This window comes from Alternaria viburni, assembly GCF_023758015.1.
Source record: "Alternaria viburni strain BMP 2772 chromosome Unknown scaffold_19, whole genome shotgun sequence".
Classification (NCBI taxonomy): Eukaryota; Fungi; Ascomycota; class Dothideomycetes; order Pleosporales; family Pleosporaceae; genus Alternaria; species Alternaria viburni.
Genome location: NW_026055788.1, coordinates 180,018 through 195,694, shown reverse-complemented (window position 1 = coordinate 195,694; position 15,677 = coordinate 180,018). Strand labels below are relative to the sequence as shown.

The 15,677-nt window shown below is 54.1% G+C and overlaps 6 protein-coding genes across 6 annotated transcripts; 3 read left to right on the top strand and 3 right to left on the bottom strand.

Moving 5' to 3' along the window:
- Nucleotides 1-358: 358 nt before the first annotated feature.
- J4E79_008174 (uncharacterized protein) lies at nt 359-2,332 on the bottom strand (the record flags this gene model as incomplete). Its single annotated transcript, XM_049357033.1, has 3 exons — nt 359-1,665; nt 1,753-2,050; nt 2,153-2,332. 3 exons carry the CDS (start codon nt 2,330-2,332, stop codon nt 359-361), a joined length of 1,785 nt encoding a protein of 594 aa, XP_049208397.1.
- A 2,583-nt stretch (nt 2,333-4,915) lies between these two features.
- Nucleotides 4,916-6,001, bottom strand: J4E79_008173 (uncharacterized protein; the record flags this gene model as incomplete). The annotated part of the gene is made up of 1 exon (XM_049357032.1): nt 4,916-6,001. One exon carries the CDS (start codon nt 5,999-6,001, stop codon nt 4,916-4,918), a length of 1,086 nt encoding a protein of 361 aa, XP_049208396.1.
- Nucleotides 6,002-6,691: 690 nt separating this feature from the next.
- Nucleotides 6,692-8,109, bottom strand: J4E79_008172 (uncharacterized protein; the record flags this gene model as incomplete). The annotated part of the gene is made up of 4 exons (XM_049357031.1): nt 6,692-7,282; nt 7,392-7,702; nt 7,751-7,955; nt 8,068-8,109. 4 exons carry the CDS (start codon nt 8,107-8,109, stop codon nt 6,692-6,694), a joined length of 1,149 nt encoding a protein of 382 aa, XP_049208395.1.
- A 556-nt stretch (nt 8,110-8,665) lies between these two features.
- Nucleotides 8,666-10,617, top strand: J4E79_008171 (uncharacterized protein; the record flags this gene model as incomplete). Its single annotated transcript, XM_049357030.1, has 2 exons — nt 8,666-9,095; nt 9,146-10,617. The coding sequence occupies 2 exons, from the start codon at nt 8,666-8,668 to the stop codon at nt 10,615-10,617; spliced, it is 1,902 nt and encodes a 633-aa protein (XP_049208394.1).
- A 1,180-nt stretch (nt 10,618-11,797) lies between these two features.
- Nucleotides 11,798-13,712, top strand: J4E79_008170 (uncharacterized protein; the record flags this gene model as incomplete). The annotated part of the gene is made up of 2 exons (XM_049357029.1): nt 11,798-11,914; nt 12,108-13,712. 2 exons carry the CDS (start codon nt 11,798-11,800, stop codon nt 13,710-13,712), a joined length of 1,722 nt encoding a protein of 573 aa, XP_049208393.1.
- An 869-nt stretch (nt 13,713-14,581) lies between these two features.
- RPS12 (40S ribosomal protein S12) lies at nt 14,582-15,256 on the top strand (the record flags this gene model as incomplete). The annotated part of the gene is made up of 3 exons (XM_049357028.1): nt 14,582-14,584; nt 14,707-15,034; nt 15,132-15,256. The coding sequence occupies 3 exons, from the start codon at nt 14,582-14,584 to the stop codon at nt 15,254-15,256; spliced, it is 456 nt and encodes a 151-aa protein (XP_049208392.1).
- Nucleotides 15,257-15,677: the final 421 nt, after the last annotated feature.

Below are 15,677 nucleotides of genomic sequence, written 5' to 3'. Positions count from 1 at the left end.
TGAAAGACGACTTGGGTATGATATTCTTCTACACATGCTTCAAGGTCTGCATATTAGTTGCGCGACGACTGCTCAAATGTCAGTCAATCACATACATGTCATGTAATCCTCGAGTTGAAACTTTGAATAATCGTGATATTCGCACACTGCTACTAACAAGTGGAAAGCTGAACATGCTACCGGAGGGCCTATTCCATAACGGCAGCCGTGAAAGAACATAAAAAGACATCGCTATACCGATTGAAACAGTTATTGGCCATCGTCCCTGATGATGCCACCAAGCCTGGTTAACTCCTTGACGCCATCATTCCCTTCTGAACTCCATAAAGCATCTTGAACCCGCCCAAGAAGAGAAACACTACTCTCGGCCCTCTTGTACAGCGCGCAGTACGGGGTAAAGGTTGTGTGCATCGTCGTCGCTCATGCGGCGCTCGAGATCGTGCTTGACGTCTTCCTCATCGTCAGAGAAGTCATGCGACTCGAGTCTGTCTTTGAGGTACGCCCTGAGCCTCTCGATAACTCGGATGTTCTCAACCCAGGATTGCTGAGACTGGTCGCCTTGTTCTGTGTTGTTTGACGACGCAATGCTTGGTGAGCGAAGAGCAGGGTCAACCTTGGGCGAGTGAATAGCCAACTGGTTAACGTCATGGTGAAGACTGTTTTGCTCAGAATCCCGGCGATCCTTGGGCGACGCACCGTCGCTTGACATATCCATGGAGTCATGCTCTGATCGGTCCGGAGCGGCTTTCTGGAGGAGGTTACCAGAGAAGCGGCGACGGCCATCAGAATCAAACGCTGGTGCAAGTCCAGAAGATGGTGCAGCAGCTGACATGTCTGACATCGCGCTGACAGATGGTAGAGTAGGGTACATGCTACCAATGGAACTCCTTGATGTGGGAGAAACACCGTTGTTAGAGTGCTGCGCACCGGGAGAGTGCTGAGATCCGTATGATAGCACGCTGGATGCTGGTGTCAGAGCAGGGGTCTCAGCGCTGGTGGATCCGATGGCAGTGGCGTGAGACGACTGGGAGTGGCTAGACGAAAGGCCAGGTGGCGAGTTGCTGGAGCGGTAGCCAACGCCGGTAGGAACGTAGTGTCCGGGGTGGGCCACACCAGCAGCCGCAGCGTGGTTGGGGTTCTCATAGACGGTGCTTTGCAGTTGCTCCAAGAATTGGTCAATGTTCAAGAGATCGCTCTTGGTCCTGAGGTTGGGAAGCGGCAGAGAGTAGGGGTGGTGCATGGGTGGGTGCTGTGCTTGAGCAACCATTGAGCCGCCGTGGCCATACTCAGACATGCCCTGGCCCTGGTAGCCGCCTCCACCGCCACCAAGGACGGGAAGCTGAACACCTTGGAGACCCATGAGCCGTTGGCCGACATCGTAGTAGGTGGTTGGGTCAATGGCGCGACGCTTGGCGTCTCCGAAGAACTCGTTGAGCGCATCATACGCGGCGCGCTTCCTGATTTCGTAGTCGTTGTTGAGCTGTTGCGATTGGTTCACAGCATAGTAGACAGGACCATAGGCGGAGTTCTGGGGTGGGCCTCCGTAGAATCCGGCTGGGGCACCACCTGGGTGTTGCTGGCCGTAACCTCCGTTGGGGCCAAGGGCACCATCAGGATATTGGTATCCACTCGCTGTGGCAGCAAGCGCCTGCAAGTCAGCAACAACTGCAAGTTCTGTTAGATAATGATCGAGGTTGGGTAGCAGACATGGATCGAAGTTGAGATCGACCAAGTCATGTGAGGAGTACTTACGCTTGCCGTTTTGGCCCGGGTAGCCTTGGGCGCCGTGGGGACCGCCTCGGTTGGGCTCTGGGGAGCGGAGTAGCACGGAATCGTCGGCGTGCGTCTTTACGTGCTTCTTCAGATCCTGAGGACGCTTGAACGCCTTACCACAGAAATCGCACTTATGCGGCTTCAGCGGCACGTGCACGCGAATGTGGGAAGTAATGTGGTCGCGCTTGACCGTGGTGGTGCGGCAGTTACCCCACTGGCAGGTCAAATTCAGGTTGTTGGTGCTCTTGCGACCAACATGGCGCTCACAGACGTGGTCCTGCACGCAAGTCAGCGAGCTGCAAAGACGAGTAATGGCAGTGTTCTACGCGTCGCGGCACGGTATGCAGCCGTCGCTAAGCACACTTGGCGAAGAACTTACATAGAGCTGCTCAGCAGAGGGAAGACGGTCGCCGCAGTTCTGCCACTGGCAGGTAAGCTGGTCGCCCGAGCCTGCAGAGACTGAGGCGGGCGTTGGAGCATTCTGCTGGATGGGGGTGCCCTGGGGCTGCTGTTGAGGAGTCGTGGCCGCTGCGGGCACTGTATTCTGAACCTCGCTCATCGTCTTGGCGAAGGTGCTGGCAGTTACCAACAATGGTGAGGGTGAAATGTGGGTGAGAGAGTCAAAACCGCGCAGAGCGATGACAGTTATCGCAAAGTTAAGCTACGGTAAGGAAGGGGCAGTCTGGGGTCGTGGAGCAAAGTCAGAGGAGAGTGCGCCCAGAGGTTCTCGGGGGCAGTTGGCAGCTTTTACCAGCGGAACGGAGCGGGCGAAGATTCGCCCAGAGAAAGAGAAACTGGCGCGGCCCATGAGCGAGGCACTGCCGGGCTAGGCCAGGGCAGGCATGGTCCGTGTAGGGTGGGCGCAGACGTCCTGTGATTCGGCCTTGCCTGCTCAGCCGCCCCACTCTCGTGCTCACTGGCGCCTTGGCCCTCATCTTGGCCGAACGCGATGGCTTCGCCGACATCCGTCACTCGCAAATGACCACATGCGACCCAGATTCACGTACGCGCTCCCTGTTTTCGCGGGGTATCTGGTCGGCGCATCCAGAGACACCACGCACAAGCAGGGCCATGGGCGTTGTTGCGCGCGCCGCTGGGTGCCTTGCCGCACGCTCGACCCCTCACACAGAAGCGACACAACCGAAACAGCAATCAAAATGCGGAATTCTTGGTGCCCTTGGCTTATGAGCAGCAGCGGGAAGTATTGGCATCCAATCTACTCCAGTTTTCGCTGCGATCCCATGCTCCTGTCACGCCATCCCATCATCTCTGGTGGCGACAGCTGTGGCTGGTTGGCTGGCTATACCACATACCTTGAATTACTTGGATTACAGAGCCGCCCGACTGCCCATCGGATGCCTTGCTGACTTCCCGGCTCGGGCGAATGGCCTGTCGCCTTCGCATTCTATGCAGTGGGCCATCGATGCTTGCCAAATGCCCCTCATCTCAACGAGATGTTTACGGCACACCAGATCATGTACACGCCTGTAGAATCATTCAACATGATCTCGATCTTCGGCGCAAATGTCAATATACCAGCCTGTCAACCTTGTAGTCGCGCCGGCCGTATGTAGATGAACTCTGTCGCAACCACCTCCCCTTGACATTCCCTGAGCATATAGTACACTTCCAACACGTTGAGGCCCTCGAAAAGGTCCCCTGAATGGCTCCGGGTTTCCATGTCTCAAACGGTCGCCAGCTTTGGGCGGGATGTCCACGCATCCACGTTTCCACTCTTGGCTCTTCGCCAAGTGCCCAGCAAGTAGGCCAAGAATTGAGCGATTATCACATTGAGGCTATGCACGCTTACGAGGCAGGAGGTATGGCCTTGCGGAGCAATCACACCTACCGCGTGCGTAGTTCGCTCATAGTAAGTCGCACCGGTCCCAGGAGGCTGACCAGAGCAGCCTTGCGGTATTTTACGTTCTATTAGCGGCTCATACATTTCTTCTTTCCAAACATAGCCGGATTTCGATCTCCGTACTTCAGGGGTATGACAGCCATCGCGCGAACTGCGAACGCCTGCATGGCTTGTATCATGTCTTAGCATACCAATTCTAAGTTCGGCAGATCTTGCATGAGACGTTGCTGCATCGAACTCACAAGGTGCATCTGGAACGAAACGGGAACTGCATACGTCTACGTTCTTCGACGTAACTTTTACTTGATTGAATCCGAACAAGGAAAGCTGGGTTCTTTGTGCATCCCAGTACTCTCGGTGATACGTCGAGACCGGGCCTTCTTCGTTTCTAATGAACCAGCGCATCTAACCACATACACATCACCGCCTCGAATGACTTAGTTCCGATCTCTCTGTAACATCTTGCATCTACCAAGCAGGAGACGCGTGTACACACATCAAGTATGATGCATGCAATCAGTTGCCTGTAACACCGTGCCTGAGCAGCCAGAATGCGCGTCGCAGTTGACGAACCAGCAAGCCACAGCACCGCCACACGTGTCTCCTATCTGCACCATGACGGACGCCACGCCTCTGCGCCGTCATCCAAGATCAGCGGAGGGCCTTGGAAGATAGGAGACAGGTCTTAGCACCCATCAGGCACTGTGCCTGTCTGCCGATGCATCCGCGTTCTCGTCCCGCACGAACACCAAGAGTACGGCAGAGCGGAATTCTTGATTCTCAGTCGCCAAGCCCCAACAGGTACTTCCTCCACAACTATCTTCGTTATCAGCAGTTCATCGATGATCGCGTTGAGACTAGATTTCCATCTTGTCTTAACGCTATCTTACAAGCCGCCAAACCAATGCAGATGACATCCACATGCAATGAAAACTCAATGAAAATACATGGCTTTTTCCCAGCTTTCACCATATTGCAAGGCTCATTGTTTTGCGCATCAGCTCAAGCTACACAAGCATGAAACTTGCCTCACTCTATATTCACTGAGTTCAACATACTGATATGCAAGGGTTTCTAGAGGTATATTTGTTGAGAATCCACGTGGCATGCTGCGCATTCCTTGCAGCGCCTAGGCAAAATCCTACTTGTTGAAGAAGCCCATAGACATGTAAGGATGCGGCATGTAAATGGAATCCGCAACACTCCGCAAGACAGAACACTGTTGTAATGATGAGTCAAGAATGCACACCTTCTCAAACTCTAGGCCCGATGTCTCCCAGCTCATCCCCTCTTCGCCGCCGCCTCCCTCAGCATATCAGCAATAGCATAATACGCCGGCTTCCTCTCCAGATTCTCATCCCACAAGCAAGCATTCCCATTACCCGGGAAAGACTCCGGCACCCAACTAACCGGATCCCAAAAGTCCCAAACGGTAACTCCGACACAGCTCTCCTCATCAACACACGCACGCACGGAGTCCGCATAGATAGCCGCCTGCGCAGCCGTCTTGTTCGCATTATCAGGCAGTCCGATCCGAACATCCAACTCCGTCAACGCCGTCTCCAGGCCCAACGCGGAGAACAGCTGCTGCGAAGCCCGAACATCATCATAAGTTGGCGCTCTGCCTACGGTGAAATGCGCCTGTAGTCCTACACCATCAATAGGCACATCAGCGCGTTGATACTCGCTGATCATGCGTGCTACAGCCAGACTCTTGTTATTCACCCTCTCAATTCCGTAGTCGTTGTAATACAGTTTTGTGCCTGGGCTCGTGTACTTTCTGGCAAGGCGAAACGTATGTTCAATGTACTCTGGGCCAATGACATCGAGCCAGATGGACTTGCGCAGCGTGCCATCGTCTTCGAATGCCTCATTTACAACATCCCAGGCGTAGCAGTCGTTCCAGTAGTAGTCTGCGACCGTTTTGATGTGTGTTTCTAGGACGGAGAGGAGGCTAGGCTTGGTCCAGTTGCCGTTGTTCACCCAGTCGGGGAGTTGCTGGTGCCAGAGGAAGGTATGGCAACGCCGCATTTGGTGAGCATCTTTGCTCGGGTCAACGATCTCGTCGCCGAGCGTCCAGTTGAAGACGTCGCGTTGAGGCTCTGTGTGTATCCATTTCTGGCCGTTGGACGGGGTGACTTGGTTGAATTCGGAGCGGTTGAAGGCTATCGAGGTGTACTCGTCATTATCGAGGACGACGTTGTCGATGGCGGTGCCGAAGTACTTTAATCCAGCTTTCTTTGCGAGATCGCCGAGACCTGGAGCAAGTTTGGGATGGGAACCCTGTTTGGGGTGTGGGTATATGGGGGCCGGTGTTGGAGAGGCGAGCACAAGCGGAAGGAGCAGCTGGAAAACGGAGGACTTCATCTTCGCGGTGATGGTGAGCCTACAAGTGGAAGGCGTAGCATATGTTATATGGAAGTGAAGTGCATATCACATCTTCTTCGGGTATTCCCCGCATTCGAGATTGCCATATGGCTCTATACAGCTTAGCATGCGGTCCGATTCCGAGACGGCCTGTAGAGACCCGGGCTTGGTATCGTTAATGCTCGTATACCATTGTACCAATTGAAGATTTCTACCGGCGCTGCTGTAGCCATACTTCGTCTGCAGATCTTTATGTAACGTCTGAAGTTAACGTTGTACTGAGATATGATGGAGTTGCCACGAACATGAGAGTATTAACATTATGAAAGGTGACCTGGCTGTCTGGATCATGATGCGATTAACCGCGGGATCTCGTGGTGTTCATTCCGAGCTTGGTATGCCATTGGGTTGGACCCTGACACGGCCTGTGCGCATTTGGGGAAGAACCAGTCGACGCCAATTGGTGGAGTCATATCAGTACAGGCCGTCGTAAAAATCGCGGCCTTCGATTAGCAGGCTCGGCACTGCAAGGTACGCGGAATGTTGAGATCAGGCTAAATGGAAGTTCGTTGGTCACGGCTGGATTCTCCGGCAGACTTTTCGCAGTGTCTGGAGTTGAAATGTTCGTATTGTCTCGTGTTATCATTTCCCTGGACTACCATAGTCTTACGCGGCGGTACGCTTAGGCGCTCAGCGTTGTAGTTTTCCAACTCCATTGAAAACACCGGCCTCCTCTAATTCTTTCTCAGATATCTTTGGCATGGGGCTGACGGCATCTGCACGTTTGAGTGCACTTTCGATGCTGCGCCAGAAGTCATTAAGATTAACGCCTCTAGGTATACGACAGCCACCTTCTCCGTCTGGTAGCTTGGTAACCTTTGTTCTACCAAGTTCACCAACTTTTGACTTGTCTGTCGAGTGAAGGCCTTCCGTGACTATATCCACTTGGAAGCGTTCGCCACCTTTGTCGTCGAATATGCTAGGATTGTAGGCTGCCGCTACAGCAAGAGGATCGTGTAACGGCGGTCCTTCGGTTATGGAGAACACTTCGGCGTACGTGCCAGCGAAGAAGGACATGATCTGGGTGAACAAGGCCCGCATAGCTGAGGGTGTGTAGTCACTCTTCGAGACTGACTGATCCCATATCTCTTCTCCATATAGCTGTGTTTGGCGGACTTTCTTCGTACCGAGGACTTGATGCGTCAGGTCGAGAGGGATCAGCGTCGTCTTTGATTTGAGAACGGGATGCGAGAAGATGAAGTGAGATGCTTCGGGGTCACACTGTTGTTGTCAGCATTCTCTAGGCATGCGAAGGATCGATATCTTTACATATATCTGTGCGAGTTGTTAGCCTTGTCGAACCACACCATGCACGTAGATGGCAGCATACGTTGAACTCAGCATAAGGCGTCCAATTGCCAAATCGTTCACCTTCTCCTTCAACTGTACCCATTGGCGCATTCGTGAAGCCGCCACCGACCGCACCTCCCATTATACTGAGGCCTTTGAGATGAGCCGCTAGATCTGTGTACTTCTGGAATAGCAGACCAATGTTGGTCAATGTGCCCGTAGAGACCAGCCAGGCTGTATTCGGGGGTGTAGCGATGAGCGCTCGGTACATGGCTTCGAGGTGGTCGACATCGGTAGCTGCTGGTTCGACGGGCTTGGGAAGCAGCGTCACGCCGTCTAGGCCAGACTCGCCTGTTCGTGTCAGCGCGTACTCATGAGGAGTGGATGGGGTCACGTTACCATGGATATCAGCGGCGTGTACAGCATCGCGTATGATTGGCTTCGCAGCGCCCGAGTAGACCTTCACGTCGCGCCTTCCGATTGCCTCGAGGATTGCCCTGGTGTTGTACGTCGTTTGGTCGAGCGCAGCATTGCCGTGGACGGTGCTCACACCAAGCAGCTCGACTTTCGGGTCGTGTGCGCAGAGAAGGAGGGCGTAGGCATCCTGAGGTGGTGATGAGTAGCGTGTGGGGGAGAGCTTATCGGAGACTCACATCATGCCCAGTATCCTTCCTTGGTCAGCACTACAGACAAGGAAAGCGCGAACGGATACACACGCAGTCGAGCCAGATCGGAGTCTTGGAAGGAAGGTTGGTCATGGTGTTGTATGCGTCTACCAGTTGTGTGTCTATATAGATGCAGCTTCAACTGCAGATACGTACCACATGCACTGTATGCACATGCAGGGTTGCAGGCGGGATGCCTGGTGGGGTTGCTGCACCGCTACTGGCTGAGGACCCAGGAACGCGCAATTCTATTTACGCCCATTCTCGTCGATGCTCGACTCTCAGTCTACAAGACAGTGTTCACCAACGCGTCGAACAAGCGAGCGACGGCAGAAGGAACGTGTTAAGCTCGTGCTTTGAGCACGTTTCGATTGGCTGGCATCACTGGCGCCGTCAGCCCTGCATCAGCAAAGTCCGAATCCAAGTCTTGCACCGTTACAAGCACACGTATACAACACAACTCCTCAACATCACCGTCCAACACTTGGCCTTGTTTTCTTCGGCCGCTACGCTCTCGTTCTATAATCTGTGCTGCAGGCAAATCTTTCTGATCCTCTTGATGAGGTCTTGTACGCTGTGAAGCTTAGCTACTGCAAGGGTTATTCTTATCCGCGATACGCAGCATTGATAGTCCAGAAGGGGCTTCGAAATGGACCTCTTTCGGCGTCATAAAGGCCACCATGAGGTCAAGACAGATCAATACTGGGCACTTGGGTACTACTTTGAAAGCCTGAACGACGAGCAGAAACATCAACGGCGGGAGTATCTGGAATGGTACGGATTCGTCGCACAATGGTCCGTCCTGGTCATATCTGCGCTCTTTCAGATTGGCTTCGCCCTTTCGTGGGTGATGAAAACCGGGTTGAAGATTGATCAGCCCAAATCACCGTCATTCACCAAACGGCCAAAGGACAGGCTCGGATGGCTGCGAAGCATACAGACCGGATGTAGCAGGATGAGCTGGTGGATGCGAAAGGATGTCATCAGGGGCTGGAACTGGGGCACAAGAGGAGAATGGATCGGAGCCAGCGTCTGGACAGTGTGGTTGCTGTATCTTTGCATTGCTCACACCGGGAACGGTATGGATTTAACATCTCCGACGTTCGCGTCTACTACTGACAATATGTAGACTATCTCCATCTCACCAAGCGTTTCGGACAAGTTGGCGCGTCGCAGCTACCAATTCACTACTTACTGGCAGTGCGAGCACCATGGAGTCCTGTGCAATGGCTGACACGGCTTTCCCATGAGCAAATCAAGGCCTCGCATCAGATCCTGGGACGCATCACATTCCTGCTTTTCCTAATGCATACGGCCCTGTATTTGAACTTCTTTGTTCTATCAGGGTTTCTAGCAAAGCGCATCAAGGACTGGGACGTCATTTGGGGCCTTGTGAGCATCATCCTCTTCACCACCATCTCCACGACTGCCCTCGGATTCATACGCCGCAAGAACTATCGAGTGTTCTACATCTCTCATATCGCTATTGCAAATTTCATCGTCGTGCCCCTGTATCTGCACGTATCTCATATCCGCATCTACGTGTATGAGATTCTTGCGGTAGAGGCATTACATGTCATTTCCCGAGCTGTATGTCTGAAGATGTACCAAGGTACTCTCAGACTTCTGCCAGGCACCAATCTCGTCCAGGTCCGCATTCCGCTGCCGGCAGAAAGCGCTGCGATTAATTGGAAGCCTGGCCAGCACGTGTACCTCAGTAGACCGCATATCAGAGGAAAGGCTCCCACGTGGTACGACCAATGGCTTATGACGAATAAGACGAACCCCTTCACGGTTGCTTCTCTCCCGTCAACAGACAAAGAACTACTCCTCATTGCAAGGACGCTCAACGGCAACACCAAGTATCTGGGAGAATTGGCGCGCTCTTTGTCACAGGGGGGAAGCAATGTGCCCATGCTACCCACAGCTGGCGGTGACATTCCCATACTGCCTTTCTCCCTCGAAGGACCATACGGAGCCTCCAACCGACTACCTGATTTATCAGACTTTGACAAAGTCCTTTTGGTCGCTGGCGGGGTTGGTGCAACATTCATCATGCCCATCTATCGGAGCATCATCGACTTGCACGACCCCACACCTGCAGGTACCCAGATCCGGTGCATTTGGGCGGTTCAGAAGCTGGCCGAAACGCAGTGGGCGTTCCCTGCAAGTTCCACGCCGAATGACGAACACGAAGATGACCCAGCGGCCGATGCGAACGAGCATGGTTTATTACAAGGCCCGCAACATGTCGAGGTTTACGTTACACGACCTTCGGGACCCAACCTGCAAGTTGACGCGAGCGCGGCTGGCGTCTTCGCCATTGACGACGAGGAGGATGGAGAGGGCATTGAGATGCAAGAGAACGAGCAGCTGCTGAGCATGGAAGAGCAGATGGAGAAGCCACGAAAGGGGATGCTTGTCAGAAGCGGAAGGCCGGATCTGAGTAACGTTGTCGATGAGGTGTTTAGCAAGGGTATGAAAACGGCGGTAATCTGCTGCGGGCCGAAGAGGCTGACGGACGATCTCAAGAGAAGCGTTGAGATCTGGGTTAAGAAGGGACACGACGTGTTTTGGTACGACGAGACGTTCGGCTGGTGATGGACAAGTTCATAGCAGGCGCATTTATGAGATCTGAGCTGCTCATCAGCCTTGCTCCTGCCGTCAACCCGGCAGTTGGGTATTGACAGTGGGTCGCATCGGTCAAGCCTCTTCCCGCAACCCGGGATCTCCAATTCACACTACAACCTTCTCGTTTGAAGGTTTGGACATTCGATGAATACCTCGGGCTAGCCGTTAGATCGAATTCTAAACCGCTGACCGCCTCTGGACCACGCCCGATCTCCATGACGGCGGACTGTGGGCCGTTGCCGGAGGCTATCTTGTCAGGAACGGGAAAGGCGCAGGGAGACGGAAGCTTGTCAAGACAGTTGTGCACAGTTCAGGCTGTGTGCATAACAGGGAAACAATCAAACTGGGCTTATGGGTGCCTTCGAGTGTTTATCCGGCGCATGGTGTCTAGGTGTTTGGGAGTTGGCGATGGAGACGTGGTAAAACAGCGAAAAAGACTCTGCATGTCTAGAATCGCGAACTACATGCAGGTACTCAGTGCTTTTTGCATGCGCATGTAGCAAAGCCGTCCGCGTTTAAGGAGTTGGACCCATGATGTAGCCATTCCTCTTTGGCCGCGGCGCAGATTAGACGAGGCCCGAGCGGGCTGCAGCCAAGGGCGAATCACCATCTTCCCCAGCAAGGCGAGCAACGCTCCCAAATCCTCTTCTCAAGGGCTCCTGCATCCCGTCGCGACTCTCTCACGAATCATTGCCACTGCCGTGGCTGGACTCATCGTGCGCGGCGGCGTTTCCGATCGCTAATATTTGCTTGTCTCTCGTTGTAATTCTCCTTCACTTCCCTTCTGATCGCACGCGCCAGCACCACACCCTCACCAGACAGGGAAGTTGCTTGCACGCGCATGCAAACCACCCCTCACAACTTCCGACCAGCGTCCCCACACCGACGTCTTGCCTCCTTCTCGCCCATGGCATTGTTTTTATAGCTACAGCGTTATAATAGGGACATTGCTACCGTGAGGCTACTTGTACACCGCAGTCTGCCAGCGGCCGCGGTCTCTGCCCGGCATCGCCCCTTCTCCGCCCTCGACACTCCCGGTTGCGTCGTCACCCGACGTCGACTGTCTCGTACTCCTACGCCGCTGTTCTCGACCGCCTCATAGTCTCCGGCACGTCATCGGTTGGTCCCCAGCCACCTCGCAGCCCCGTCCATGGCTACTTTCGCGTCATCCCGCCATACGCCAGCTTCACTCCAGCAACTCACGCCCCCCAGTAGTTCCCACGGCGCAGGAGGATCGTGGGACTTTGCCGTGCCTGTGAACGATTCGGTACGTACCAAGTTTAGTCTCTGTAAAGCTGCGTCATCTGGGTCCGGCACGACTCCGCTGGGACACTAGGTGCACTACTGCGGCCCTCCCCATGGCGCATCTGACCGCCAAGTTCGCCCACTCACAGTGCAATTTCAAGGCCTGCCTACAGTGATGTCAATGTGCGAGTAGTAGCGTGCTGACCATTGTGCAGAGACAGTCATACGACCAGGAGCCCTACATGTCTGAATACGGTGCTCCCGCCCACGGTTCCCGACAGCCCCTCACTTCGCAAGCCAACGGATTCGTTAAGCCCGTACGCTCGCCCACGTGGGACTCACAGGACCAGAACCGCTCACAGCTGGTCCCTGACCGCATGAACGAACTGCACAAGAAGAAAAGTGGAGACATGATTGCCAGCAACATCGACCAGGACAGTGTGTTGGAGTACTACAAGAGCCACACCACCAACAACAAAAAGGGCCCTGTTTCCGTCAAGGGAAAGCCCAAGAAGAAGACGACCAAGCCCGGTGCAACAGAGCCCGAGTATGACGCAAACCACTGGATACACCGAGACAAGCTTAAGGAGATTGAGACTCGGGAACTAGAGGAGGCAGGCTTCAGGGTTGGACGGTCGAGCAGGTCGAACAGCCGCTCGCAAAGCGCCACGCGACGTGCGCGAGACCGCACAAACTCTGCATCCACGGACCACACACAGAACGGCGAAGAGCGAACCGAGCCCCGCAAACGCATATCCACGATACCAGCTGAAGATGAGGATGCGACGGAGGAATACCATGCTTGGAGCCCGGGGGCCGACGGCACAACCGAGTTCCAACCATCACAGCGAACTAACCACACTGTGAGGCCTAGTACGTCTCGCATTCCACTGCCCAAGACGAGCGGTATACCTGTGCCTGCTTCAATGGCAGAACGTGACGCGCCGCTGCCAAGGTCTAGAGGGAACAGTGGAAACTGGAACGGCGACGCGATTGCTACCATGGGTGCACGCGTACGGAGCGGCAGTGTAGGCAGCCAAGCATTGCTCGATGATGTCGACGACGGTCGGCAGACGACGCCTCCATATGGCAGTCACAGGCGCAATACCTCTACTGGAAGCTGGAGTCCGCCTAAGTCGCCCCAGAAGTCACCTATGAAAGCCAAGACGCCTGGCAAAACGAACGCTACTGGAGCACGCAAAGCCAGTGCCCAGAAGACACAGCCTAGGTCCCGGGTAACATCCAACAACTCGCCTCCAAACCGACCACGTACCAGTGGCGGGTCTACCACAACTAGGCCTACCACCAGCCACCGACCGGAAGGCGAGGCTCCATGGATAGCGTCCATGTACAAGCCCGACCCGCGTCTGCCTCCAGACCAGCAGATTATCCCCACTCATGCCAAGCGGATGCAACAAGAACAATGGGAGAACCAAGGGAGGGTTGGATCCATGTACGACAAAGACTTCCGGTTGTTGAACGACGACGACATGGGGGATAAGCGACTCTCACAGCTCGCCAACCTTGACCCCATCGCCATCGAGAAGGCCCGAGAGGCTGAGACCTGGCCACTTCCCAGCCCGACAAAGCCGGACTCACCCTCATCGCTTGAGAAGGTTGACACGAACACCGCCAAATCCCCGGTCAATGAAGGTGGTTACAGCCTGACACCAAAAATACCTCAAGGTGCCGAGCGTGCTCCTTCGCCAAAGCTGGCCCCTCCTATCGCCCCGGCCGAGCCAAAGCCTGAGGTGACTCGCGTGCCGGAGCCGAAGGAGGAGCTCAAGGAGAAGAAGGGCTGCTGCTGCATCGTCATGTAGCTTTCATTGCTTTATATACCCATTTCATTCCTTACTTACACCAACTGCGTTCAAAGACAGGTTTCCTTCATTGTACGGCGTTACTGGAGCACAGTCTTTGGCTTGGTGGCTACATTCCTCTCTACATTCAACTCGTTACACGCCTGGGCTGATAGCGTTCAGCGATCATTCTCGTGTTACCACTTGCTATCTTTCTAAACCCTCCGTACAGTCTGTGCGTCTGGCGTTTGTATTCTTTCATCTGACTTGGGATACTTTTACATCCATGAGCATATCCGATCGGCCGACCGCCCGTATTTCCTTAGTTTATCGTATACAGAGATGGGACATCCATGTCCATGGCTAGCAATGGCCTCAGTAGGAGGATGAGAAATGTTTGGAGGAGACATGGCTACGGCAGGTCCAAGCAGCAGCGACGGAACTGTGTCGTGGTAGTAGAATGTACAGACATACAATGATATCAATTGTTCGAAACTGTGAATGTGCTCAACGTCTTTTCGTGAATTATCATCTCGGCAGGAGAGTGACGTAGCCTCGCTTCTGATGTGGATGAGGGAACGCTTTGTGGTAAGTTGAACGCCTACAAAGGCCATTTGCTCAATAGCCTTCACTGTACCTAAGTGAAGTGAGTGCACCTTATGTAATGTACCTAATTTCGAGAATCACTCCTTTGTAGACAGGAAGCAACATGACTTTCACCATGTTCTGGTGCTGCTGGAAGTGCTGGTTAGCTTGTCCGTGCGCTAGCGCATCTCTTCAGGCTAGCGTCTCCACAGAGTGCGAAATTCGAGCCGCCGCAGAACTTCGAACTTCTTTATCACCACAACCAACTCTCTTCGAGGAAAGTCGACAGATAGAAATCATCAATCATGGTATGTGGAATTTTGTCCCAGCTGCGAGTCGAATTGCCCTGTGGCGCAACGAGAACGGCACAGCGCTCAGCTCCGCAACCCCGCGCTTTACACTTCCAGAACATTACTGACGTCGCCAACAGTCGGACGGAGAAGACGATACCAAATCCCAAGTCAGCGCGGCCGCCGAGGTCGAGGTCTCTGCCGATGCATCCGGTGGCAAGGGCCAGATGAGCGTTCTTGAGGCTCTCAAGGGCGTCCTCAAGCTCTCCCTCATCCACGACGGACTTGCCCGTGGTCTGCGCGAGGCCTCCAAGGCCCTCGACCGTCGTGAGGCGCACATGTGCGTTCTCAACGAGGCCTGCGAGGAGGAGGCATACAAGAAGCTCGTCGTTGCCCTGTGCTCCGAGCACAAGATCCCCCTCATCAAGGTTCCCGATGGCAAGCAGCTCGGCGAGTGGGCCGGTCTCTGTACGTTGTATCCTGTGGTGGAGTGCTGAAGATTGAAAAACTTCGCGCGCGATATCAGCCATTGTCAAGATTGAACAAACTCTAACATCCTCAACAGGCCAGATCGACCGTGAGGGTAACCCCCGCAAGGTCGTCAACTGCTCTTGCGTCGTCGTCAAGGACTGGGGTGAGGAGTCCCAGGAGCGCAGCATCCTCCTCAACTACTTCCAGACCGAGCAGTAAACGTGCCTCACCGCGAGCACGATGCCCATCAACACACGACTGGTCTCGCACAATCCACCTTCCGCACCATCGGTTCGGTCGCACGTCGGCATAACACGGAGTTTGGGAGGGATGGAAGGCCGGATTTAGGGTTCACGATGTGATGGGTTGCATGGATTTAGACAGGTCATCAGGCCATGATACCAAATGAGAAAGGATTGAATGAACGTCAAACTTGCATTAGCTTGCCGAAATGCTACGTGAACGTGCTGTCGTCGATGCGAGATGGTTTGAAGCGGGATGATCATGCCGAGAATTAAGTTTCACATCTTGACCGGTGTGAGACTACATTGATACCATTTTCAACAACTTCTTCGTGTGCAGCTACAACTAAAAGCATGAGATTGCCAAACACTCCTCACCACTTTCTCACACCATCTTC